The sequence below is a fragment of the Osmerus eperlanus genome, chromosome 3 (genome assembly GCF_963692335.1).
Source record: "Osmerus eperlanus chromosome 3, fOsmEpe2.1, whole genome shotgun sequence".
Lineage (NCBI taxonomy): Eukaryota > Metazoa > Chordata > Actinopteri > Osmeriformes > Osmeridae > Osmerus > Osmerus eperlanus.
In genome coordinates this window covers 19,301,448-19,328,137 of record NC_085020.1, presented here as the reverse complement: position 1 = coordinate 19,328,137, position 26,690 = coordinate 19,301,448, and the positions used below count along the sequence as shown (strand labels likewise).

General features: G+C 45.5%; 3 protein-coding genes across 5 annotated transcripts; 1 reads left to right on the top strand and 2 right to left on the bottom strand.

Moving 5' to 3' along the window:
- Nucleotides 1–260: 260 nt before the first annotated feature.
- nmi (N-myc (and STAT) interactor) lies at nucleotides 261–4,810 on the bottom strand. 2 transcript variants are annotated; one of them, XM_062457722.1, is made up of 9 exons: nucleotides 4,410–4,810; nucleotides 4,172–4,234; nucleotides 3,928–4,086; nucleotides 3,406–3,522; nucleotides 2,968–3,124; nucleotides 2,654–2,760; nucleotides 2,206–2,392; nucleotides 1,605–1,708; nucleotides 261–799 (listed from the first exon to the last, which is right to left on the bottom strand). In XM_062457722.1, exons 1-9 carry the CDS (start codon nucleotides 4,461–4,463, stop codon nucleotides 593–595), a joined length of 1,155 nt encoding a protein of 384 aa, XP_062313706.1. In that variant the 5' UTR covers nucleotides 4,464–4,810; the 3' UTR covers nucleotides 261–592. The 2 variants fall into 2 exon arrangements, with proteins under 2 accessions (XP_062313706.1, XP_062313705.1); XM_062457721.1 differs by having other exon boundaries at nucleotides 4,172–4,237; nucleotides 4,410–4,808.
- parp14rs3 (poly(ADP-ribose) polymerase family member 14-related sequence 3) lies at nucleotides 4,680–16,215 on the top strand. Of its 2 annotated transcripts, none has more exons than XM_062457718.1 (25): nucleotides 4,680–4,975; nucleotides 5,141–5,338; nucleotides 5,540–5,722; nucleotides 6,385–6,624; nucleotides 6,745–6,978; nucleotides 7,221–9,283; nucleotides 9,465–9,582; nucleotides 9,682–9,780; nucleotides 9,923–9,985; nucleotides 10,099–10,275; nucleotides 10,517–10,701; nucleotides 10,838–10,880; nucleotides 11,002–11,106; nucleotides 11,270–11,332; nucleotides 11,700–11,876; nucleotides 12,156–12,331; nucleotides 12,525–12,603; nucleotides 12,697–12,816; nucleotides 13,064–13,126; nucleotides 13,283–13,459; nucleotides 13,622–13,804; nucleotides 13,978–14,655; nucleotides 14,762–14,925; nucleotides 15,040–15,214; nucleotides 15,347–16,215. In XM_062457718.1, exons 1-25 carry the CDS (start codon nucleotides 4,804–4,806, stop codon nucleotides 15,640–15,642), a joined length of 6,231 nt encoding a protein of 2,076 aa, XP_062313702.1. In that variant the 5' UTR covers nucleotides 4,680–4,803; the 3' UTR covers nucleotides 15,643–16,215. The 2 variants fall into 2 exon arrangements, with proteins under 2 accessions (XP_062313702.1, XP_062313703.1); XM_062457719.1 differs by having other exon boundaries at nucleotides 5,141–5,344; nucleotides 5,552–5,722.
- Nucleotides 16,216–16,293: 78 nt separating this feature from the next.
- On the bottom strand, nucleotides 16,294–21,794 carry ubxn4 (UBX domain protein 4). The gene is made up of 13 exons (XM_062457717.1): nucleotides 21,609–21,794; nucleotides 20,909–21,011; nucleotides 20,776–20,804; nucleotides 20,294–20,412; nucleotides 20,015–20,210; nucleotides 19,767–19,893; nucleotides 19,585–19,639; nucleotides 19,294–19,458; nucleotides 18,660–18,787; nucleotides 18,385–18,481; nucleotides 17,720–17,851; nucleotides 17,319–17,527; nucleotides 16,294–17,045 (listed from the first exon to the last, which is right to left on the bottom strand). Exons 1-13 carry the CDS (start codon nucleotides 21,688–21,690, stop codon nucleotides 16,907–16,909), a joined length of 1,581 nt encoding a protein of 526 aa, XP_062313701.1. The 5' UTR covers nucleotides 21,691–21,794; the 3' UTR covers nucleotides 16,294–16,906.
- Nucleotides 21,795–26,690: the final 4,896 nt, after the last annotated feature.

The window sequence follows — 26,690 nt, the reverse complement described above, 5'->3', positions numbered from 1 at the left end:
TAGCACACCTCACAATTTCCCCAGAAATGGTACCCTCTCTAGTATTTTATAATACATTTCAATGGCCAGTTTATGTTAAGCCCACCTCATGTTTTTTTTTATTGCTGCCATAATAGATGTGTTGTGACTGAGTCTTGATACTGATATAAACACCAGTCACTCACTGCCATCTAGTGGATATTGGTAGGTCATTACAGCGACAGACCCATGCTGTTGATCCCTCAATGCCCACAACATAAGAAATTCAATCATTCAAGATGTTAAATTTAACATAACATTTTATTCATAAAATTGCTTCATACAACCCAATGCAATACAATTCACTTCATAATAATGAGAAAATGATTAAGACAGGGGATGAGACGATCATAAGATATATCTTCTCCACCTGTAGCTATGGAATCTGGTCAAAAAGAAAATATATGATAGCAGCATTCAACCCCTTATATTACCCAAAACACAATTACACATTTAAACATTAAAGCTTAAACTAATCTATGGTTTAAAGACCACTTAATCACTTTTAACCACTTCCTGATTGTCAGAAATGGTCTCAGTGGCTCTGGAGGATATTCTGTTGGATATAAGACAGTCAGGCCTCCTCCAGCTGAACTGTGTCATCCCCAAAGAAGGCCTTGATCTTCTTCCCAGCCGAGAGGTACTTGATGCTCTCCACCTCCCCTCCGTAGTTGCTGGGCTTCTGGAAGTGGATCTCCAGCTGATCCTGCAGGTCCTCCTCGTCCTCCACATCCTCCACGTCCTCCAGCAGGATGGTCCGCTTCGGAGTGCCGCAGAACGTCTGAGAACAGGGAAGAGTTAGAACACGCTGGGCTGAGGTTAGAACACGCTGGGCTGAGGTTAGAACACGCTGGGCTGAGGTTAGAACACGCTGGGCTGAGGTTAGAACACGCTGGACTGAGGTTAGAACACGCTGGGCTGAGGTTAGAACACGCTGGGCTGAGGTTAGAACACGCTGGGCTGAGGTTAGAACACGCTGGGCTGAGGTTAGAACACGCTGGGCTGAGGTTAGAACACGCTGGGCTGAGGTTAGAACACGCTGGGCTGAGGTTAGAACATGCTGGGCTGAGGTTAGAACACGCTGGGCTGAGGTTAGAACATGCTGGGCTGCTATTGGAGGGTATCGATGATGTCCGGGCATATTACGTGGTTGGACTTGTCCCCTATACGTGATTTTACAGTCTAATCATCATAAGATAAGATAATCCTTTATTAGTCCCACAGTGGGGAAATTTGCAGAATTACAGCAGCGTAGATAGTGCAAAACTTTACATCATTAATCATGGTGATTAAACTAATCATGATATATATAAAATGATGATATATTGTCCAACAAACACAATGTATTTGCCACCCTTGCCATTGCCAGTTTCAAACACTGTTGGAACCAGAGAGTAGGTCTCTAAAAGAAATATCACAGAGCAAACGACCTCCGCGGCTCGTGACGAGATCACTGTCTGAAAGAATCTGTTTCGACAAGCCTCACAACGTTAAAATGGAGAAGGATTGAAGATGAGACTCATTATTGGGCAATGCTTGGGTGTGACATGAAACAGAAAGCATTTGTTACTACCCTGGAATCTTACCTGGAACTTCTTCAGCTTGTAACTGTAAACTGGGCCAACGTTTACAGTTGTGTTTGGCTCCACATCCACAGGATACGTCCTTTTCAGGGCCAGGTTCTCTGCAACTACAGGGGGAGACACAGAGGTGGTGATGTAGGAGAGGATGGGCCTTTACACTCCTCTGGGACTCGGAGGAGCGGAGTTGGGAAAAGTATTTTTCTCTAAAACTGGATGACCTTTGGCATGTCAAAGGCAGTGGGCTCACATTAAAGTCATGCTTCATTCACACATACACACAGACTTTTTGCGAAATGTTTAATATTATCAAAGGGATGTCTACAACCGTATTTATTTATAAAGGATTTGGGACTTCAGGTTTTAGGATACTGCATGAGCAAGTATTTCAATATACCTGCGCTTGTATACAGCTAATAAAACTTGAAACCAGAACACAAGCGCATACACAACAACATAGACAGAAGCCCTTTTTGCACAGACTGTTCAAGTCAGTAATGTTGCCCCCTAATGACTCCTCGCAGTTCTGCATAATGGGGGCTACAGACTAACTCAAGCCCCCACCCCCCTCCCTGGCCACTCCACCCCCACACACACTCCCTCTTACCTCCAGTATGAAGGAATGTGATCTGTCCGGTCCCAGTGACTTTATCATACTCCACGTTCTCCACCTCTCCTCCTCCCCGGCTGGGCCTGGAGAAGCTCATCTCCAGGCGGTCTCTCATCCGCTCCTCCGCCATGGTGGGTGGAGCATCGGAGAACCTCACTGACTTCTTGGAGACATCAATTTGGATCTGCCCGGCAACAACAGCATAACTTGGTTTACAACTACGTTGAGTGTCAGAGATATCAGGAGACAACTGCTTGTTTGTCTGCTTGAGAACAACTATTAAAACTATGAATCTCTAATAATTTACTGTGAATTGGATCAAAATACTGTACACTAAATGGAAAAATGTCTGTCTTGAGTCTATCACATAAGGAATGTTCTCCATGTAGCCTTAGGAAACAGCCATGGTGACTGTGAGGTATAACGTAAGGTACGTATAAGGTACCTCAAACTTCACTGAGGGCTCCAGTTGCAAGCTCCTGGGTTTCACATCTATCTTGGCCTTTTCACAAGTCACCAAGCACTTGGCCATCTTCAGGATCTGATTGGCCACTGGTGGATAAGAAAAATGTATCAAACACAAGCTTTTCCTGTACAGGAATGGAGTGGTGTAACACTCCAAACAAGTTTGACTCAGTATATATATAATCAGGACACTGACAAAAGGCAATTTTCTGAATGAAAATCAGTGTCCACATATAGAGAGGGTTCATGTGTATATGACAACTAAAGCTTCTCCCAGGTTCCTTGTGATGCTACCTTTCTCCTCCTCAAAGGTGATGAGAGCCTGGCCTCCATTGAGGATGACCGAGGGTCTCTGTGTGATGCTGAACACCCCCTTGATGACCTCCGGGATCTCCTCCTCGCTGGCCTTGCCGGAGAACTTAACTTTCTTCTCAGGGATGGTAGCAAAAATCTGGACGGACGCAACAGCAAACATGACAGTTGTCTGTGGTGTCAGTATATATGTAACACTCTCCCAGTTCTGTGTGTCGATGGTGTGCAGTTTATATGGAAGAAGCTGTGTGTCTGTTCTAACAGTCTTAAGTCCAACCCAATAGTCACCACCCATGATGGTAATAAGTCCAGGGAGAAATGGAGGGCTTTACAGAAGGGTCACAGATGTAGCCTACACTGAGACAGTGTAACTATCAGGAGCATGTCAGTAGTTTGTCCAATAACCAGGAGGGCCTTTACCTTAAATTTCTGCTGAAGTTTAAAAGACTCAGCTTTGCCAGCTTCGACCTTGGCCAGACTGCTCCTTAGATTCTCCCTCAGCTCTGCGTTACGTTTCTCAAGGTCGGAGATGTCATTCTTTAATAAATAATAACAAAACAATGCAGCGATCAACGGACTCTACATATTAGCCATGTTAGTCAATGCATAGATGAAACAATCTTCATCTGTACATTTTACAACCGAATTTAACATTTTCAATGTGTAAAGCTCGAGTGTAAAGGGTCACCTTACAATAATGCACTTGGTCAAAAACATATTCATGATTCCACATGATGTCGCGTAGATCTAAGAACTGGATCACTTGGAATCCTCCACTTTTGTAGGGTTTTCTGTATTACATTTTTGAACCCTCAGATTCCCTGCCTTACAAAGTTCTCTTTGACAGAGATAATATCCCACCAGCATATACTTTGAACACTAGAGGAGCTCTCTAGCTACCAGAACCAAAAGACCTAGTGAACAGGTGAAAACATAGCTTACCTCTATCCCATTCAATGTGTTAGAGAACTCTTTCTTACGACTCTCCATCTCTTTAAAAAGGGCTTCCATCTCTTTTTGGGCACGTGTCTTTGAATCATCATTATCCACTTTCTCCAAAATCATCAAAGATTTTTTGTCCTCTTCCTTTAACACCATTGCCTTTTAAGGAAAAATATAACTTAAACACAAACTAAAATATTACAGTCTGTGAAAATTATTTCCCAGATTTCTTTTGTAAGAATACCTTCCATTTCTCCAGCTCTTTCTTAGCCTCAAGGATTGCACTGTCATCCGTAAATTCATTTCCCTGCTATCCATACAGATAAGAAAATCAACATGAAAATGTTTCTTGCTGGGACTATATGAGAATAATACATTTTTAATTGACACATTTTGTAACATGTAGAATAATGCGTGATCGTCTTTTTCATATAGCTTTGCAAATCTCGATGACCCAAACTAAGATTTCGAAAAATACTTACAGTTTCATCTTTTCTTGCCGTGCCGTCATCCATTGCCTGCGAAAACGAGAACATATGCCTGTCCACTTCGTATTTGCGCTAATGTATTTGGCCAACTATTATTTAGACGCTATAATCTATTAACTTACCAAAATATATAAATAAACAGACAACTGTGCAGAGTATACTTCTTTGTCGTTGAGACTTCTTGTTCTTAATATTTCCCAGAAGTCACATGGGTCCCAAATCAAAAGTGAAAGTTAACTACAGCTGTATAGGGTTTTTCCATTGCATTGTAAATCGCAAACAAGTTGATTTAAGAGGACTTGGGAGCGGACCGGACCAGCATTTCCAAGCGCTTTTCAGTAAAGTTATGATCTGTCGTTACTGAATTACCGACTGACAGGCTCACAAAATGACGCAAAAAAGGCTTATTTTGGAGGGTCTCCCGGACGACCTGCACCAAGTAAGACTGAGGTTGGATTTGTACTTCAAAAACAAAAGGCGGTCTGGGGGAGAGGTTTTGGACATCCTGGATTACCCTGGAGACAAAAGAAAAGCATTGCTCGTTTATCAAGACGATGGAGGTAATTATTATCAATATGAAATACTTAATTAAATTACATCTGTGCAGTAGTAGTGTTCATGTATTAAATCACACAGGTCTTTTAAATGTGGAATTCAACATCCAGTCAAACGTTCAATTCTCCACTATCCAACACACTGTAACTTCATCATGATCTCTTCCATAGTCATGCAAAAAGTTTTATCAAAAGGCAAACACCAGATTGACTTCAAAGAACCATTAGGGGTGATTGAACTTCATGTGAAACTGGAGAAGGATAACCAAGCAGAAGTGAAACAAGTTAAACCGAAAACTTTACCTCGTCCAGACATAAGCAAACTCACAATGCTGGGTATGTCTGTACCCAGCACTCAAAACAAGGTGACTACTAGTCTATTCATTACTTGTTATATATAGGTCATCAATAGTTACATTTAAATGATACTTTGACTCTAATAGTTTTTTTTTTTACATTTGCAGCCAAATGCAGGTGAGATTGATATTCCTTATTCCTTGGGGGACAATGAGTAATTCACAGAGAATGGACAGTAATATACTGTGTAGACTACACTAATTGTTTGTGTACTCCATTTTTTAGATACCACAAAGGTTGAAGATACAAAGACAGAGGCCTTCTCACTACTGGTCCGACACACTGGTGAAGACGCCAAAGAGATCCTTGAAATGTACTTTGAACAGTTTGTGCCAGAGTATCGTCTTATTAGGCATGGCAAGAAGAGCTGGATCCTCAAACTGTCTAACCGGTCAGGTAAGTTTGTTTGTAGTGATTGTCTTGACTTTGTTACGGTGCTACATACAGCAAGACTAGCAAAATACAGAATCATAATTCTCAGTTTATGCAAGTAGATTTCAACTGATTGGATAAAGCTCTGCTTACGCCTTGGCAGAAATGTGTGGCTGGAATTTATGGTCTGTAAAACAGCATGACTCATCACATCACTTATAACCTTGGCAATAGAGGACAAAGGAATGAATGAGGAAATACTTATATGAAAACAACAAGCTTACTGTCATTAGAAATGGTTTCATTTGACTTCTCCAGAGTTGCGGTGTACATCAAGATCTTTTCACTAAGTAACCCTAACAACATTTTTCATAACATCAAAATAATACATACGTCATTATTTCTTTGATGCATGCATGCATGCATATTCTGACATGATTTCAGAATCAGAATCAGAATTGGTTTTATTCGCCATGAAAGTTCACACAGACAAGGAATTTACTGTGGTAGGAAGGTGCATACATTAAACATATAAGAATCGTATATAAGTAGTTTACAAAGTCTAACTAATACTAAGGGGATAAAATATGTTTAAAAAAAATAGAATAAAAACAAATATTTAAATGGGTCAATGTGTGGGTTCCGTTGAATAACCACGAAGCTCTGAACACTTACTGATCACCCAGATGTGGAGAAGATCCTGGCAAAGAAGGAACACTCCCACGGCATCTCAGTGGAGCTACACAAGGAGAGGGTTGAGGAGGGAAAGCTGGACCCCAGGCGCTTCATCCTCAGCGGGTTCGACGACAACATCAAATGCAAGATCATATCTCTGTACATTGGCAGCTGTAGCCAAGGGGCAGAGAATGTCTGGGAAACACTTGACGATGGAGACAGAATACTGGTCACTTTCAAAGAGGACATCGGTGGGTCGACATTAACATGATATTCATGCATTTCCACTCAGAAAGAGTAGGAAGGAATTGTGAATCTCCAAACAGCAGAGTGTAATGATAAGGATACTGGTCAATTTGTCACCCATACAGATGGAAAGTCCTTCCTGAAGAAATGCAACAGTAAGATGGTCCAGGGTTTGGAGATCGCAGCCTGTGGGTTGGAGCAGACCGACTCTGTGCTTGTCCAGGGGGACATGAGCCGGCTTAACGAGGAGACCATTAGTCTCTATTTCTCCAACAAGAGAAGTAAAGGAGGAGAAATCGCCTCGCTGATCTGGGTCACTAGACACAAGAGCATTGTCATAACCTTTAAGGAGAGTCACGGTAGGTCATCCAAAATATACTGGTTCACGCTTGATTTGAAAACAACTGTACAGGGAAAAAACGTGGCATCATGTTGTCACAAGCATGAAATGCCTTGTAACATAAAAAAGAATGCGTGCTCAATCAATTTTGTGTACATTCAAACTATAGTGATATATGTTCTTCTGACTATTCTATTAATGTCAACACCGGGCATTATATCCTCACGTTTCATCAATGGATTGGTTGTTTTTCTGTCACAGTTGCAAGCAAGGTGGTGGAGCAGAAACACATTCTCACCGGGGTAGTCCTCACAGCACAGCTCTTCTACTCCAGTCTGCAGAAGGTTCTACGCGGAGACCCAGCTCTGCAACCAGACTTCCCCACAAAGGTGGCCATCCCTCTCTGCTCTGCCATCCTGGGCTTCATAAGCAGTGACGAGGGACGCGAGAAGGAGATGAAGGCCGTGTTGGACAAGGTTCACGCTGGTGCCTCGATCAACATGGCCGCCGACCCTCCTCAGTTGGAGCTACAGATGACCATGGAGAAGGACTCTCTGGGGGCGCTGCGTCTGGGCCCTGCGTGGGAAGGTAACGCCCGCAGAGAAGCCCAGGCCCTGCTGGAGAAGTACAAGAAGGCCAAGCTGCCATCTGCCATGGAGGTCTGGGAGAGAGTTGAAAGTACTTGCCTTGGGTTGAACCGCCCTAACGCCAGAGTGTCCTACAGCAGAGGCACGTCTGAGATTGTGGTGGTGGGAACGCATGCTGTGGTTGGGGGGGTCATGGAGGAGCTGGAGGACATTGTGAAGAAGGCCAGAGAAGATCTTGAGACGGAGAGGGACACCAGAGAATCTAAGATCGTCCTGGGTTCCAAGGAGGAGATGGATTTCATCTGGGACCGTATCTCAGGCAAAGTAGCAGATGTGGAACTGTCCAAAGAAGATGAAAGCATATGTGTGAAGGGTTTGAAGGACAAGGTGAACACAGCAGAGAGGGTCGTAAAAGAAATTCAGATGAATGTCCAAGCTAAGGAGCTTGATCTGTCTGTCCCTCTTGTAAACTTCATGATGTCGCTGGACCTGAAGAAGTTTGAAAGGGACCACTTCCGTCCGATGAATATTTCATGTGTATTTCTCCGTGCCGATAAGTCAATAAAGATCCTCGGAGAACAAGATGAAATCCAGAAAGCTGAAGACAAACTCCACAAAGTCATCAAAGAGGAGGTCATCAAACTCACCTTAGAGCAGAACAATGTGACCAACAGTGAACAGTGGAGGCAGTTCCAAACAGATTTGACCAGTGACCTTAAAACCAGCGGGAATGACAAAGAAGTCAGCATCTCTCCCTCAGTTACAAAGATCGGCATTTGTGGTGTCTCCAGTGTGGTGGCAGACATGCTGAGCAAGATAACTGGATACCTGGAGAACAAGAAGCCCACGACAGAGGACGTCCCTCTCAATTCACTCGAAGAAGTTGAGTACGCCGAGTCTTGCATGGGTCTTTCTGATGACCCCAATCTCAAGGCCTTGGGGGTGACTATTCTAGCGTGTAAAAATGCACACTCCCCCTGTCTGAAGGTCACGGCAGCAAGTGAGAAGATCAAAGAGGCCGTACAAATGGTGAAACTTCGGGTCAGTGCAATTACTGCCGAGAAGCACGTGTACACAAAGGCTGGGGAGTCCAAAGCCCTAGAAAAGAACGAAGTAGCACTAAAGGCAAAAGCTAAAGAATTGAAATGCGATCTGCACCTAAGGCTACAAGTGGCTACGGTTCCTCAGAAGCACAGCTATGATATAAAAGGCAGCATCACTTTAACCATTAGTCAAGATAATATTTCCCAACATGCATCAGATGCTTTAGTTTGTCCACTGAGCGGCTTGGCGTTGGATAACCTAATCGCCCGGCAGTTTCTACAATCTGGGGGTCCCAAGATCAAGAAGGTTCTTGACAAATTCCTGAAGGAGAAACAGAGTTTACTGGCAGGAGATGTGGTTGAGTCGGAAACAGGCACCCTCAAGGCGAAGCTGCTCCTCTATGCTGGTATACCTGTTTGGGGGTCCTCAACTCAGAATATCACCTATCTCGAGGCAGCAGTGCACGACAGTCTCATCAAGGCAGAGAACAGGATGTGCACCTCTGTTGGGATGCCAGCACTAGGCTGTGGCCCCTTTGGGTTTCCCGTCAAAGAGAGCGGCGGAGCAGTGATAAGGGGAATTCTTCAGTTCATTACCGGCTTTCAGGCATCTACCCAGAACCTGAAGAACATAAATATAATAGAAACTGATGCCAAGTTAGTTGCGGACTTCCAATCAGCCATTGAAGCCTTGGTGAGTTCTTCCTTCTTCTCAGTAACACTGTATCTGGTTACTAAATTCAGCTTAGTGACACCAGGTCTTTCCTGGTTTATAAATCTCACAAGGCGTATTCCTTGGTGTTTCTGTGGAATATGTAGTTATGGCATCAAGCATGTATTCAAACGGATATATCCTACCTTGCTGTGTTAAACAGGGCTATCATCAAACTACAGTGTCAAACACAGCAACCACTTCTACTACTGCACAGACGACAACTGTCACTCAAGGCTCAGCATCACAAAACTCAGCACCGCCCCTACCAGCTAAGCCAGGTCATCTCCTTGAGCCATTAATAAAGTTTTTGCAACCTTACACTTTCAACTAAGCCTTAATTTCTCAGACAGGTTTTTACCCTGGTTTTGTCTATGCAGTCTCTCAGGTCTCTGTGAACATCAAGATGGGAGACATCACCAAAGAGACTGTGGATGTCATTGTAAATTCCAACAACCAGAATCTAAACCTGAATTCTGGTAAGTCAGTTCTGTGAATTCTGTGTTTCTTTTTTTTTTCTTGTTTTGTGCATTTGATTGATTATTAAAAAAAAATCTGAAACTAGCCTTTCCAGTTGTGTGAATCTTCAAGTGTAAATCTGCCTTGTCATGATTTTTACAGGTGTGTCTGGGGCCATCCTAAAAGCCGCCGGACAATCAGTTGTGGATGAATGTAAACAATTAGGTAAACAAATACCGTAGCGGACATTACATGGTTATAAAACAACGTCGAAGCAGACAGGTCAACCTGATGTTTTGTATCCTGGAACTGTTCCTTAACAGTGAATGTTTCAACAGGTCCTCTGAATAATGGTGGTGTCGTGCTCACCGGGGGAGGAAACCTGAAATGTAAACACATAGCTCAGATGGTCGGGCCCGGTGTCCCTGCAGATATCACAGCCTCTATGGAGAAGGTGTTCAAGCTGTGTGACAGCAAGCAAGCTGTCAGTGTGTCTGTCCCTGCAATCGGCACAGGTACTGTACAGTTAAGCCTCCACACAGACACAGGAATGTTGTGCTTTCAAGGTGGTGAGGCTTAGAGCATGCAAATGGATCAGTACACGATTTCATTCACTATTTATCTATATATTTACTCATACAGATATTGATGCTACTTCAAACTCTGTGGTTCGTTGTTGTGATTTATTCTGTACAGGTAATTTCCTGTCAGCGGTTTCTTACTAAAGTCGTTTTTTGTGGTTGTGTTGTGCCCTAGGGGGAGGTGGCATGGACCCCAAAGTCTCCCTGATAGCTATACTGGAGGCCCTGGATAACCACACATCTCAGACAGCCTGGTCCAGCATCAGAGAGGTCTTCATTGTGTCTTTTGAGCAGAAGGTTTATGACCCTATGAACGACATTTTGACCAAACGGAATAGGAGAATGCATCGTCCTAAAAAGGTAGCTCTCATTAAAACACACTCATATTCCTAATAGCCATTGTCGTTCAGAGATTTAATTTAGGTCAGCTGTTTTAGTAGCTCTGTGTGTTTTCAGATTAGAGATGTAACTTGTTTGTCATTTGTTATTTGTTCAGCCAAAGGCTGCACCTGCTCAGTCCAAAATTCCCTCAAATCAAGGTTTGACACTTTACCTTTATCTCACATAAGAATGTTTGTGCATCCTTCTCATAAACTCAAACTCAAATGTTTTATGTGTTGGGGGTAAATCAAGTAATCTAGCTAAACGTTGATTCATTAGTGATGATCCACGGCATCAAAATCGAGGTTAGGAAAGGCGACATCACCAGGGAAACAGTCCAAGGAATTGTGAACACTACCAATACTGACCTCAACCTAACAGGAGGTGGGCATATTCATCCAACAAGATCACGCACTCAAAATCATGAAACTCACATTTCATGACATGTTTTGAATAGTATTTCATGCCAGGTGAATGGCTGTCTACATCTTTAGAGTGAGTCTACCTGAGGTGCTCTGATCCCTCAAACCTGCTCTTGTGATTTCAGGAGTCTCTAGGGCCATCACCAAAGCCGCCGGGAGCGCCATGGAGCAGGAGTACCAGATGATCCGTAAGCAGCTCTCTCCTTCAGATAACCCTCTCTGGCTCCTGGGACACTGGTTTATCTCTGGGACACTTTACCTGCAATTAGGCTAAGTGGCTAAGTAGCTCAGTGGTAGAGCTTTGGTAGAGCCTTTGACTGCAGTGGTAGTGTTTGTTTGAAGTTTTGGAGCGTTTCAACTGCAGATCAACAGGTCACAGGTTCAAATCCCCCCCATAGCTTTGGATAGAAGCATCTGCTATACATTCCATTACAATATTTTTCTCAGTCTAGCTCAGTTGAGGCTTGGCTGTTGAGAGTCACAGGCCCGTTTTAAAGCAGTCAGAGATGAGAAAGTTGTGATGTACTCTGTTTTTCTTCTTCTGCTCCCCTGCAGGGCCTCTGAAGGGTCACGTGGCTGGAGTGACCAGCGGAGGGGATCTACAGTGCGACTTCATCCTGCACATGCTGGGGCCCCACTCTGTGGCGGACGCCACCGTGCGAGTGACCAAGGTGTTGGAGCGCTGTGAGGAGAAGCAGATCACCACCGTCTCCTTCCCTGCTGTGGGAACAGGTAGGAACACCCACCTGGTCACGCTCGAGACTGCATGACTCTGCTGGGTTCAGGTCCACTTCTGAACAGCATCTATGATGGGACTGAATTCATCCAACCACCCCTGTTCATGTCATTAAATGCACTTTCCATGTTATGGGGATGGGTATAGCTCAGTGGGAGAGCATTCGACTGCAGATTAAGAGGTCCCAGTCACAGATCCTGCATGTTGCTCAATGAAGACATGACTATTTTTGATGAATTTGTCCTAAAAGTCTGATGTAACCGCCCCTGTGACAGGTGGTGGCGGCTTATCAGGGGCTGATTCCGTGGGTGCCATTCTCCAGGGCATCGACAACCATCTCACCCAGCTTCCCACCCCCTCCGTGGTCAGGTTCATCTACCTGCTGGTGGACCAGGATCCGATCCTGCAGGCCTTTCAGCAGGGCTTCTCCCTCTGGACCTCCAGCCACATGGTATCTCAAATGTTTAGAAACATCTGAATTAATACCTGCTGGAACATTCCAGCTTTATTTGGTTTATCTGCTCATTCAAATGTTTTTTTGATGACTGATGATTTTTACATATTGGATGGTTGGCATTTCTGAAGAATGTTCAGTTTACTGGTGCGTAAAACGTTCTAGTTATGTTTTTCTGACTGTAATCTAGGATGAAGATAGCAGTAATGAGGATGATGACAGTGATGCATGGACAACAGACTCTGAGAGTGACGACAGCAGTCAGAAAAGTCAGTAAATCATTCATACATTCCAAATGGTTTCAAACCATACACACGAGAAGTCTGTTTCGTAGTCTGCTTTTTGATCCTCTGTTTGCTCAGCCAACACAGTTGAAGCCATAATTGGGCCAATAAAAGTCAAAGTGCTTCATGGTGACATTACCAAGGAGAAGACTGACGTCATTGTGAACAGCACGAACGCCACCCTCGACCTGAAGACAGGTCAGCTTCCTGTTCCTCCACTCTCAGCAGCCAATCACAGCAGGCTGCGTCTTCTTGCGCTTTGATCAAAAAAACAGTGTATTTACAGAACATCAGCCTGAACAGAACACAATTGTCTTATGTGGAAGGTCATAAAAATAATTGTCCAACTTTCTTTTTTTTATCAATGAATCTGATTGACAGCCATGGGATATTTGTTGCATCTGAGGTGTTATTGGTTGAACAGCTCACTGTGTTTCCTGTGTAGGTGTGTCGGGGGCCATCCTTAAAGCTGCAGGACAGGCCGTGGTGGATGAGTGTGAAGCTCTAGGTATGAGTTTGCTTCTCCTATAAACCCCACTACCTTGAGTAGTATAACTACAGCTTCAATCACATTAATCTTGTATTGTTCTTGTAGTTTAAACGGTCTTGTATTTTAGACGGTCTTCTAAGTTCCAGTGAATTTCCCCCACGATTTATTTATCAGGCAAACAACCCGATGATGCTGTGGTGCTCACCAAGCCTGGGAATCTCCACAGCAAGCACATCATGCACATGGTGGGAAGGACCAAGCAGGTCGACATCACCAGCTCCATGGTTACAGCCCTGAAGAAGTGTGAAGACCAGAAGGTCCAGTCAGTCTCTTTCCCAGCTCTGGGAACAGGTGAGCATGAGCATCTCTAGTCCTATTCATGTCATGACGTTGTATTTTCATGTCGCAATGTGTGGATTATATAACAATAATATGACATATATATAATGATGATTGACACAGATGTTTACCTCAGATCAGGTCAGTGTCATGTTTTGTAAAATCCTTGTACAGGTGCCGGCAATCTAGGAGCTTTGCAGGTGGGGAATGCCATGATGGCGGCGATAGCAGACTATCTGCTGATGTTCAGGAAGCCCTCTGTCTCCACCATACACATAGTTGTATTTCAAGCTGCGATGATGAAGGACTTTGAGGAGGTTATGAAGCAGTTTAAGAAGGTGACCCCCAAACCCAGTGGTAAGTCTGGTCAGCAGAGAAGGATTCCACATTTCTGTCATTCAAAACCAAAACAGATTCTGTAGCAGTAACACAATATAGAATGTGCCACACTCCTACTACAAGTGATTTTATTAGTCAATCTCTATGAGAATTACTACTCCTAATTTGTGGACTTTCTCCTTTTCCTTCAGCCACTAAAATCACACCAAAATATGCCAAAACCACTTCCACCTTCACTCTTACCAAACCTGCCAAAACCACTTCCGTTCAGACTCTTACCAAACATCCTGTGTGCCTGGAGCAGGCCACTGCTGCTGTGCCTTTCCCCAGCATGGAGGTCCAGGTGTGCGGCCTCACTCCAGCCAGCCTGGCCCAGGTGAAGGCACACCTGGATTCCTTCCTCTCAGAGGAGTGCGTCAGCCAGCTGGTGCCTTCCAGCCACCTGGGCCTCCTCCTGGAGCCTGAGAAGGAGGCCATCGTGGCCCTCAGCCGGAAGAACCAGGTGCAGTTCCTGGTGACCGCGTCCCAGGATGGGGTGACCGTCTCGGGGAAGAAGGAGGACGTGCTGGACTCTGTCCTCCAGATCAAAGACTTCCTTCAGAAGGCCAAGGACCGGGAGAGCCGGGCGGAGGAGGAGAGCAGGCTGAGGAAGACGGTGCGCTGGGAGGTCGGGGAAGGGGAGGTCTGGAGGGAGCTGGATTCCAGTCTCAGCTACGACCTGGAGCTGGCTTACCACAGGAAAAAGGGTAGTTTCACCTACACCCACCAGGGGGAGACATACAAGGTGGACCTCAAACTCATGCAGCAGAAAGACAGCAGAGGAAGATCTTCCAGCGTCAAGAGGACTCTGAGAGCCGATGGAGACATAGGTAGAGAAGTCAAACGATTCTCACATTTAAGGGCATTTGTATGATGGCCCAAAAAAAGTTAACAGTGAGGGAAATTTTGTGAGACTTTGTGTGTATTGTTTTACAGCGGTTATCCAACCTCCGCCAAGCTGGACCAAAATGGATTCCAAGGACCTGTCCATTGTTGACCTGGTCTCCTCATCATCAGAGTACCAGAGTGTTGAGAAAGAGTTTCTCCAAACCAGCCACAATCCAAAAACTCAGACGCAACAAAAAATCCAAGTGGTCAAGGTTAATGAGCTGTCTTGAGTGCTTTATCTTCTAAAACCCTTGTTTCGTAAATGTACAAATTGAATCTAGTGTCAGCTATATCTATATCTAGCTATATGTCGGTCTCGTCTTCAGATCCAGAGGATTCAGAGCAAGAACCAGTGGCAGAGGTATGCTGTGAAGAAACAGGGTCTGGACCAGAAGTACCCCAAAACAAAGAATGAGCTAAACCTCTACCACGGGACCACGAACGAAATCTGCAAAAAGATCACCACCAATGGCTTCAACAGGAGCTTCTGTGGGAGGAACGGTAACCAAGACATCCCTTGTCTGATAACGACACTCCTTACCAGGGCCGTGTTCAGAAAAACACTCTTATTTCACCACATTAGTGTCCCTCTGTTTGTCCCTGTGTTTGACGACTTTTTGGATTCTTCCACAGCGACGATGTTCGGCAACGGAACCTACTTCGCCAAGGAGACGTGGTACTCCTGCCAGGACACCTACTCCAACCCTGACGCCAGCGGGCTCAAGTACATGTACCGCGCCCGGGTCCTGGTGGGTAAACCCTGCCAGGGGAGGAGCGGCATCCGGGAGCCTGACCCCCTGAACCCCAGCGACCCGGGGTCCGACCTGTACGACTGCGCCGTGGACAACCTGCAGAACCCTTTCATCTACGTGGTGTTCTGCGACTCCGGGGCCTACCCAGACTACCTCATCAGCTTTAAGACCGTCTGAGAGATGTTGAAACGGTGATGAAGAAAGTGTTCCATCTACCTATTTGCTAACAGTGACTTGAGTTCTGGGGTTTATGTGTTGGCAAGAGAGTTTTAACAAACATCTCAACATAACAACGACCAAGTCAGACACAGCGGTTATAGCCAAGTTTCTCTGAGGCATTAAGTTCAGACATATTGAGAAGGTTAGACAGAACATATGAAGGAAAATCCAACTTCTTCCACACCATCTTGTGGCTTCTGGAGAGATCATCAGAAGAGCTATAATGTGGGAAATGATTTGAAGCGGTGTTACACTGTGTGCCTTAAGTAAAAAACTTTTTTTAGCAGTGATACTTGACAGCAGAAACTTTGCCTTGGGAACATAAGGGTTTGCATGGCAATCTTAAAGAATGTCAATTCACATCAGTGTCTTCATAATTTTAAATGTATATTAAATAACAAATCTGAGCCATAGTGATACCTGCAGTCCTTAAAGTAGTGACTATGCTTTTTGAATAAGACTGTGACTAATAAATCAAGCCTTGGCATTATTTGTATTTATGAAGAAACTATAAAGTGTTATTAACTTACATCTCGGTGTACAACCTAGCACCTGCTTGACTGCCTTCAGAATGTACTTACAAACCCAAACAACATCATTTATTGAAAATCTTTATTATTATTATCATTATCATCATCATCATCATTTGCCATTGTTACATACAGGAGCAGTTCCAGTGGTTGCTCATGTTCAACTAGTAGAAACACATTCTACTGCCAAGGCAGTCTCTGCCAGCAGTGGCCCCACAGCCAGGGTAGAAAACTTATCTATGCACACCCCCCCTCGCTACAGCCACTCACTGGCTCGTCCAGCTTCACCCAGCTGGGTTACAGTTAAATAAAACACTCCAAGCTCCTCTGCAGCCGTCAGACAAGTTAACAGACTGGAGAGAAGCTCCTTGGCCAGCGCTGACCCCCCACACAGACACCTGGTCAGGCGAGTCTGAAGCAATTAGTAGTTTCAACACAAAGAGAGGGGGAACGGGAGAAGGGTCTGTTCAAGTCCATGGAGGGCTGGGTTACCTTGATTATATCTACCCATGCAGGAAGAAGCAGGAGGACTTAACAAGCTTGGATGACGGGAAAGGGAGAAAATCGGTAAACAAATAAACATAGCCCTAAAAATCAGCATAATCTTCAGTTACACCGACTGCACGCACTCGACAAAGTCAAACCGTTTCAGAGAGAGAGACAGAGAGAGAGAGAGAACCAGTGTTATTGCGCTACATCTGCTGGGTGGAGTTCCCGTTCCAGGTGTTGTTGTCATCTTCGCTGTCTTCCTGGGTTCGAAGTCTGTGGATCTTACCGTCCTTCTTGAAGTCCTCTGGTCTCTTCTCCATTGTGCGCTTGCGAAGGGATTCCCTGAGACAGAGAGAGCGATAAAGATAGAAACATAAAGAGAGAGAGAGAAGAATAGTATTAGCGAGAGGCATGAATATGACAATTATGACAACAATTTGACTGTTATGCAACAACAAACTCCCCATATCATCAAGCCACCCTAATCCCCCTACTCCAGAACATTCCGCAACTGCAGTCCCTGCCAGGCTAGCTATGGAGCTCTCCTCTGAGGTGAGGCAGGGTGAGGGAGGTCATGAGGGGCAGGTGGTGGGGGTTGGGACCCCAGGCCCTCACCTCTTTGGTTCCCCACCAGAGGAGCCCGAGGCGGGGGCAGTTCCGGGTCTCTGGGAGGGGGCAGGGGAGGGGGCGGGGCCCGGGCTGCTGAACAGGAAGCCGGTGAGGAACCTCCAGACGGCGAGCAGGGGATAGAGGATGGAGCCCAGCAGAGCCCACAGACCACCCTCGGACGACTGCACCACCGAGTGGGCCGGGCGCCCCGTTTGCTGCAGAGGGAGGGAGAGAGACAGACAAATCAAGAAATGACTTTCGATTCAAAACAGTTTTGTGGAAAAGAGCCAATTGTCACTGTCCTGATTGTCTTGGGACATATGATCAGATAGAGTAGACCCCAAGTAGTGTCCAGCCCCCTGACTCCAGCAGGGTGTGAAGGTGTCAGGCGTGTGTGTGAGGCTTACAGGCAGCAGGACAACCGAGGCGCTGGGGGCCAGCTCCAGCTCCAGCAGGGTCTTGTCCAGGTCCTCCCCGGTGAACTCCCTCCGTGGAAACATGGTCGCCAGGGAGAAGTTACCGTAGCGATTGCCTACTTCCTGAAAAGGACAAACACCCATGGCTGTGACAAACACCCATGGTTGTGAGCTGCGCCGACGTGACGGTGACGTAGGGACGCCATGTTGATCTGTAGAGATGCCACTCGTCTACAGATTACATGTACCGTTTGGTAGCTGATCAAATGTATGGCTCTTTCTGTCTAGCGATAACGTGCTATCTGGAAGCTGATGGTCTCTCTATTCAGGTGGTATACTGTATCTATAGATCAATATGACACTAGCCGGTAACTGATGCAAGGATTGGCCAGATTGATAAAGATACCTTTCTACAAATACGATGGACTTAGCATTATATTCATCACCAGTAACACTGTGTAGGGTTGACTGACCCAATGGTCTTGACGATGATGTTATTGTTATAATGCGTCTGGTAAAAGTACAGACTGCTCAAGAGAAAGAGAGAGAGAGTGGCTTATACCATGAGAGAGAGAGAGAGAGAGAGAGAGAGAGAGTGTTAGACAGAGAGAGAGAGAGACAGAGAGAGAAAAGAAGAGAGAGAGCGAGAGACTGACCTGAGCTGCAAACTGTCGTGCCTCCTGCAGCCTGCTCTCTGAGGGGAACTGGTTGGTGAAGGAGGAACCGTCTGGGAGACGGAACTGTATCCTGGTGCTGGGGGGGAAAACACACATCACAAACACACACACACACACACACAAATCAACCACACACCAGAACACAGAAAATCTCCACGATCCATGAAGTAAGCCTCCAATTCAATTCACGATATGAATCCGGGAGGAAGACAAAAGGAAGCCCTGATGGTGAAGCCTAGTTCCAGCCCCCGTACCTCCTCTCTCTGTTCGGGGTCTCTCTCCGGGCCTCCTGCTCCGCCTGCCTGGCCTGCAAGGCTGCCAGCCGAGCCGTCTCCAGCTCCTCATGGTTCTGAGCGTAGCGGGCCGCCCGGTCCGCACGGTCCTGAGGGGGGGGGGGGGGGGGGTCACACAAGCCTCACGTCACACACCTCACTCCTCCTAGGTCATCTGATCTGGTTTTATTCCTCAGCTCAGGATCAATTCTGTAATTTCCCCTAAAGGATGAATAAAGAACTTATGTAGCCATCTCTAATTCATTTGTATTCAACTATGGACGGAATCCTCTGTGGACTGCAGTTTTACATGCCAGTCCGTAGGGGGCAGTGGAGTATCTGTTGACACTGTGACCCATCAACCAGCCTCTGGTGGTGAATGCACCATGACTGGGACCTGAGGCTCTACTTCAGCTGATTTCATGAGATCTGACCTCTACTGTGCCCGCGTTCACTGCAGGACGGCGGAGAGGAGGAAGAGAAGACGACGAAAAGGAGAAAAAAGAAAGAGAGCGAGACAGAAACAGAGCGACGGCGATAGAAGAAAAACAGAGCGGAAGAGAGAGGGAGGAAGAGGACAGGGGAAGAGAGAAAATGAGAGAGAGAGGCTCAGTACCAGGGCAATCTGCTGTTTGACACGCTCCCTGGCCGCCTTCTCCTCTGCCTTGTCCTTGTTCCTCTCATCCAGGATCCGCTTGGTCTTGTCGTCCTCCTGCTTCTTCTTAAAGTCCAGTACCTCCTTGCCCTGCTTCCTCCTCTCCATCTCCTTCTTGATCTCACCCTGAACAGACGGCACACACACACACACACCAGACTGCATCACCACACCGAGGCACATGTCCCCCAGCCTGCAGCTGAAGAGAGCATCGTGTCCAGCCCTGACCAGCTCAGCCACGTCAGGGTTTACCTCCTCCTCTACTTTCTTCTTCTGCTCTCTCCTCTCCTCTAGTTGCTTTGTCAACCTGGGCAGGGAAAGTCATCCACGGAAGAGAAGAAAAAGCAGGAGAACACTGGTCAGTCGGTATGCAAGTAGACTTACTGTGTGCATTATGTAAACGTGTGTGGTTGTGTGTGTGTGGATTTCCCTACCGTTCCACCTTGGCATCCAGGCCCTCGTCGGGCTGAGAGCTGGCGGAGGCGTCGTCCGATGAGGTGCTCCTGTCCTCGCCGGGGGTCACATGACCAGAAGCCTCCTCGACAGGCCTGGACAGGGATTCTGGGTGGGAGAGGCGACAAAGCTTAACGCGTCATCATCCATGTTGCCATCCAGACGATACGACAGCACTGAATGCCGTTGATTCACACAGAGCTGGTCTCCAGCAATTCCTAAGTGTCACCTTTAGATGTCGAAGGTGTGGCTGTGGACTCTGTGGCTGGTGTCTGGGTGGGCTGGAGGTCTTGTGGAGCAGGGGAGGACAGCGGGAGTGCCGTGACCGGGGGTGGGGTCTGCTCCTCTGGGGGTGGGGCTTCCATGGGGAGCCCCATCTCAGCCTGGGGGGCGACCGCTTCTGCACGGATCTGCTGGGCATGCATCTGCCACACACAGGACGTCAGAAACCTAACACCTCGGCTACATCTAACGGGGGCTCGTGTTTGAGAGTCAGGAAGCTCGCTACCTCTTTGACTTTGTCAATTCTCATCCTAAGCTCCTCGGCGGGAATGCTTCCGGCGATAACCTCCAGGGGGATGCCGTTCTCCCCGATGAAGAAGCTGGAGGGGATGCACACCACTGGGTCTGTGCGAGGGGCTGGGTTAAGGTCAAGTCAGCAGAGGCAGCCTTCAGGGAGTCCTACAGCACACCGCTACAATGATTCACACCCTGTATTGGTGCCTCCACAAGCAGAAAAAGATACGCCTATTTCGGATGAGCCTACTTTTGTTGTGGGAGGAATTCCATCCACATTCTGTCAGTCTTTCACAATATGCTATTGCAGCTTTCACATATTTCGTTGACAACATCAACTACAGCGACATGCAGTACTTTACTGTTAGTAAGTAAAATAGCAAAGAAGTAGCCAGTGGAAAACAAACAAGGCAAGTTAGTAATGAAACCGCAGCAACATTGTGATTGATCACCCGTGTGGTAATGAAAGGATACAGATTTGGGAGAACTGAACACATGTCTCACTGTAAGAAAAGAGAAAACCGTGTCAGGAATGTGTTCATGTCCTGTGGCACTGTTCAATTCACCGTTTTCGCAATGTTACTAAGGTCAAAAGCAGTTAGGCTACCTCTTGGCATCCACCTTAATTGCGACACAAGTGTTAAGGGACGCATCGGCAACTTTGTCGTCCTCCCAACTGGAAATCATCTGTGTGGACTGCTCATCGTCGCCTGGGGGTCAAGAAAATATTTTTACAATTTTTCAGAAGTGTTGAGTCACTCACGACGTCCACCAAGTGCTACTGGAACAGCTACGCAAAATTATATGGCCTTAAACTGACCACACATCAAAATTATGAATTGGCATGTTGCTTATGTTGTCAATGTAAAATGATCAAGTTATGTCAGCAACTTACTAGTTCATTATTTATAACAAAACTGTTACCAAAACTATCAAAAGCTAGTCACCTGTCAACAGCGTCACAGCTTGCCATTACAGCAAACTAGCAGCTAGCTAACAAGCTATGCTAGGTAGCTAGCATTAGTAGCTTGTCAGTCCCACACATTTCTCTTGATTAACTGACATTCCTATTCGCTTGTGATATGTCATGTTTTCTTGACAATGACAGCTCATTTGCTTCACAATAGCCGGTGATAGCTAGTGACAGTGCACTTAGCTCAGCTAGCGTAGACTACATTTTCTACGAATCATTCAACTGGTTAGCTTGCTGATCTACTGTATAGTCTAACTACAGTAGCCAGCAGCAAGAAATTCTACGCTTGACGACGATGTCAAACTAGCGAGCGACCTATTATTACAGCTGTTACCTGTTATAACGACGACGAAAACAAGGCTCTGGTGTTTGGCAGCGGCGATGGCAGCTGGAATAGAACCTTCAAACCAGCGCATTTTTCTTCAATTAGTTGTCTTTTATGTTATAATATTAAATCTTCAGTCACATCTACCCTGAGTACCTAGAACCTTCAATCGCATCACGGAACTACACAGACAAGGGAAATGTAGTTTTTAGATAAAGCTACCGCTAGTTATGGGATTTGTAGTTTACTTCTACTAGAAGAGGGCAGAAATTCAGTGGGTGGTTGTGCATCTTTCAGATATGACAAAGACCTCTTACTTGAATTTCACAGCTGAATACCTTATAGCCTACCATGTGGCTAGAGGTTATAGAGATACACCACAAACTAACAGGCTGTGTGAAATATGATCTTGTGTTTTACTCCATGTTAAATGAGGATGGACCATCTTGTAAAATAAAGTCATATTCTAAATTGTAAAAAAAAATATGATTATAATAATTATAAGTACATTATTAAATTAACAGCAAAATCCTGAAATGCTGACTGTCTTCTGTTTTGGACCTGTTCAATGTGTTTTGGGTTTTGTGCTGTTAGAGGATTCAAAAAGGGCCAATGTCCCGGAGGACGCTCTGTTTATCAGGGCCCTCCAAACTGGTCGGTCAAATGTAGAAGTTTGAGTTGTGAAAGTGGATCCCCAGAGCAACGACAGGTCAGATAACACTGTTTCCCCCCACCTCAGCCCCCCCCCCCCCCCCCCCCATCCATACTCCACAACATAACAGGGAGTCTGTTGGCTGAGCGGTGAGGGAATCGGGCTAGTAATCCGAAGGTTGCCAATTCGATTCCCGGTCATGCCAACTGACGTTGTGTCCTTGGGCAAGGCACTTCACCCTACTTGCCTCGGGGGAATGTCCCTGTACTTACTGTAAGTCGCTCTGGATAAGAGCGTCTGCTAAATGACTGAACGTAAATGTACTCCAGACACAAACCAGGCCTACTTTTGAACTATATAGATCATCCATGGTCCTTAACTCTGGTTCTAATATTATCTCTTTATCCTCCCTTAGTGATAAAATATGGACCCTATCTCACCAAACTCACTGCCTTGGCCAGCTCCACTCAAACTTCTGTTTTATAACATGTCTTCACTCCTTGTGTGTCATGGAGAGAATTAAATGTTTGTCTCTGTCCAGCCTTGATGCCTGCAGACACTGAGGGCTGCTTGTTATGCAACTTCAAACTCCCGTAGTCTTGTGTGGCTGGGAGTGCAGTGCGTTCAGGCTGACTCACAGTCCGAGGTTAACTCTTCGTAGATGTTTACTTGATTCCTCCTTCCATCCACTCCTGGCCCTGAAAGTAAAGATCTGAAGGAAGACTCCTTCGATCTCATCCTTCTTTGTTGAGAGAAGAGACCAGAGACCCGGAATATTCCAATACTTCCATGGATTCAAACCTGGTCTATAGCAGTTTCTTGTGTTTTCTGTGAAAATGCAGATGTATGCTCATCACTTGTCACAGTTTCTACACAGCCTACAGAATGCCTGTTTCAACATTCAGAAAACATTTATAAACAGGCTAAAAAGGCTTCTTCTCTTGTTATACCCAGATAACCAAGCAAAATGAAATGCCTGTTGCTATTGCTCCTGCAAGTTTACTTCAAAGTGTTCAAGGAAAGGGACCAAGGTGATGAAACCATGAAACACAAGATGACATGGACCCCAAAGGTAAAATTGTGACCTTATGTTTGGGTTATTCCATGCCTATGTGGAGTCATCCAGATGGAAGTGACACACACTTTCTCTTTCCCTTTTTTCCTCTACGTCTCTGTCATTGGAGGTAATTTATATAGTCCACACACTGTGTCTGTTGCCGGGCAAAAATATGTTGAATGTTTTGATTCAGGGTTTTTTCTTCACACAGTGGGAATTATTGGCCAGAAGATGGCAGTGTTGTGTTGGCAGGAACTCAGGCAGTGCTTTTGGGGCCATAGGGTTCATAGAGAGAGCATTTCTCAGAGACAGCTCCTTTTTCTCTCAAACAGACAACAACAGACAGACAGACCACACCCCAGTCTGACTTTAGTGGTCACCTACATGCCCAGCTCACGTCGATATCAGACCAACCGTCTGGCCTGTAGTCCATGGTGACATGATGATTTTCCACCCATGAATGTTTTTCTCACATTTTTCTCATCTCACAATGTATGTATCATCACTATCGATCAGCAACATGACATTGCAGCAGTGCAAATCTGTGTTTGTCACATCGTCATGTTGTGGGTTGTGTGTATCTGAACCCCGGTGAAGCTCCCTTCGGTGCATGTCCATACTTGTGACAGACAAGAGGAGCAGGTTCTGAGCTGGTCTATGCCATGTGAAGTTGTTATATTATGAGCCTGTGTTTTGTGATGTACACACAAATACCCTTAAGCACACACATGCACTAATAGACATGCACATGCAGGCACATGCAAACATACACACACTCAAATGCAAATACCCACATGAATGGGCACAGACATGCACGTGGTTGCTCTTCACACAAACTGGTGTGGACCACGACATGAACCCTCCATGTCAACAAGTCTGAGTTTCACCTGATTCACCACAGAGGGAAGAGGAGTATTTGCATTGTATCATTTGAGTATCATCCCAGCTAACCTGGAGAATGAGTGGCTGTCAGTGTGATACGTACCTAACATCTCTTTTTCTGCTCTTCCTCCTGTGTGAGCGTGTGTATCTGTGTGTGTGATTGTGTGTGTGTTTGTGATAATGTGTGTGATTGTGTGTGTGATTGTGTGTGTGTGTGCCAGGAACTCTGGTGAATGGATAGGTTCTGAATGTTTTTCCATCTTACCTTTGTATGCAAATTCATTCTTTTTCAAACTTCCTTTTGAGGCTAGAAGAGGAAGTGTGTGTGTGTGTGTGTGTGTGCTCATTACATTCCTAACACACATCCTGGCTGTGTGGTTACTATTACGTTGCAGATATTTTGAACAGTAGAGTTTGAAATATATTCATTTGTGTTGAAGCCGCTGTGATGTGTAGGCACATGCACCAATGGGGGCACACAAACACAGACAGCTTTTCCCAGGCTTATTTTCCCTGCTTGGCACTGGTCAGACCTGATAGACCGCTGCTGTTGACTCACTTGAGGGCAAGGGGGGGGGGGGGGGGGGGGTTCACTGTTGCTGGGGCAGACCAGTGCTCACACACACCTATCTCTCTCTCTCACACACACACACAATTACATTTAAAACACACTCACACATGCACACACACTCATACATACACACACACACTTCACTTATCTCCTACAGAATTACACAAAGTTAATTATTTTTTGTTTATCTACAGTATCCCTGTAGCAGCACTGGTGATTACTAGGAGTTTACTAGAGTTGGAATAGTGAGCAAAACAAACTATGAAAAATGTTCTTCCAGACTATTGTAATAACATAAATACAGTATCTATGAACAGCATGTTTAAGTTTGTTTAGAATGGAAGCCAAGTCCGTAGCCATGGAGTCAACATTGAGGGGCACGAAATCTGCAGGGGAGGCTGAGGGTCCCCAACTGAAAACTTGTTATGTTTAGTTATATAGTTAGAATATGATTACATTTTTTATGATAATTTCGGACAGCGTGCGTGGTTGCCTGTCGTAGCGTAGCACATTTATGTTTTTTTTATATTTTTATATCAATATATTGGGGGGGACATTTTGACCAGATTTGAATGGGGGATGTGTCCTCCCCAATATATATTAAGATTACTGCCCTAATGGAAGCATTTGTTTTGTGGAGATAAATTAGGAAAATAGTGGGCAAGGAATGCTTGAGAACATTCTGATAGTCAACTGAAGCTTTGGGTGGAAATGTTGACAGTTCTTATTGTTGTTTTGTGCAGAACTATTCTGTGACTGGAGGCCAAATGGAATAAAAGACTGTCTCTCCCTCATATGCTCAGATACACACACACACACACACACACACCATGTACACACACCCACTCACCAAACAAACTGACACCTACACACAGCCCCCCTCCTTTTTGCTGTTAATAATCTACCGTGAGATGTTTCTCTCAGCCTCAGGAACTATGACAACGGCTCACATTGTATGGGTCTCTCAGGTCTGAATGACTAGGGTTGGGGTTACCCATGTCACTTAAAGATCATGTAAAGTAAATTCCATGTTTTGCTTCTAAGTACATTATATACGTGTGAAATGAGTTCCTGAAAGCATGTGCAAAGCGCTAAAACTTTGTCGCACTGAAATGTGGAGTTAGACCGAAGAACAGTTTCTCTTCCGTTTTCAGATCAGGTTTTAATGGGCGGAGCCAAAAAATGTCCTATCTACGTCATTTCGCCCCATTTACGTCAGATCACTGAATGGCTCCTCCTGCTGTACTGTTATTGTAGCTTACATCAGCTAGCTAGCTAGCTTCAGGATGTCTCCCACCACCCGCAACTGCATCTTCCCTGGATGCAAGAACTCCAGCTGCGCTGCAACGCCATTTAAGTTCCCTGTTGATAATGAAAGGAAAAATAGGTGGATAGATTTTGTGAAGACCCACGCTCATGGAAAGCTTCGGATAAATTCCAACAGCCGCCTCTGCGCCACTGACCATTTCACGGCGGACAGTTTTAACATGGACCAGATACAGACGGGGTTCACCAACACACGGCTTCTCTTGCAGCACGGAACCGTACCGAGCATCGCCCCCCCGGCCGTTCATCCTCCGATCGCACCTGGACCATCCACCGCCGCCAGCAGTTCATCACTCAGTTCTGTGTGCTTGTTATAATTATAATAGATACCTTTTCCAGAGGTATCTCTGCTATAATTAGTGCAAACCGCTAACTTGATATTAGGATACTCTGTGTAGAATGATGGTATTTTGGTGAAACGGTAACCTAGCTAATGTGCTAGAAGTAGTTGGAGAGCTCACTGTCTGCTGTCTCTGCTGTAAATATTTACTCCTGTGTTACAGCTCAGGGGAATATTTCATTTATATGCATCTGTACTGTATGTTTCACTCATTGAACAAATACATTCTAATTCTATACTGTTTTGTTCGGCTTCACGTAGCG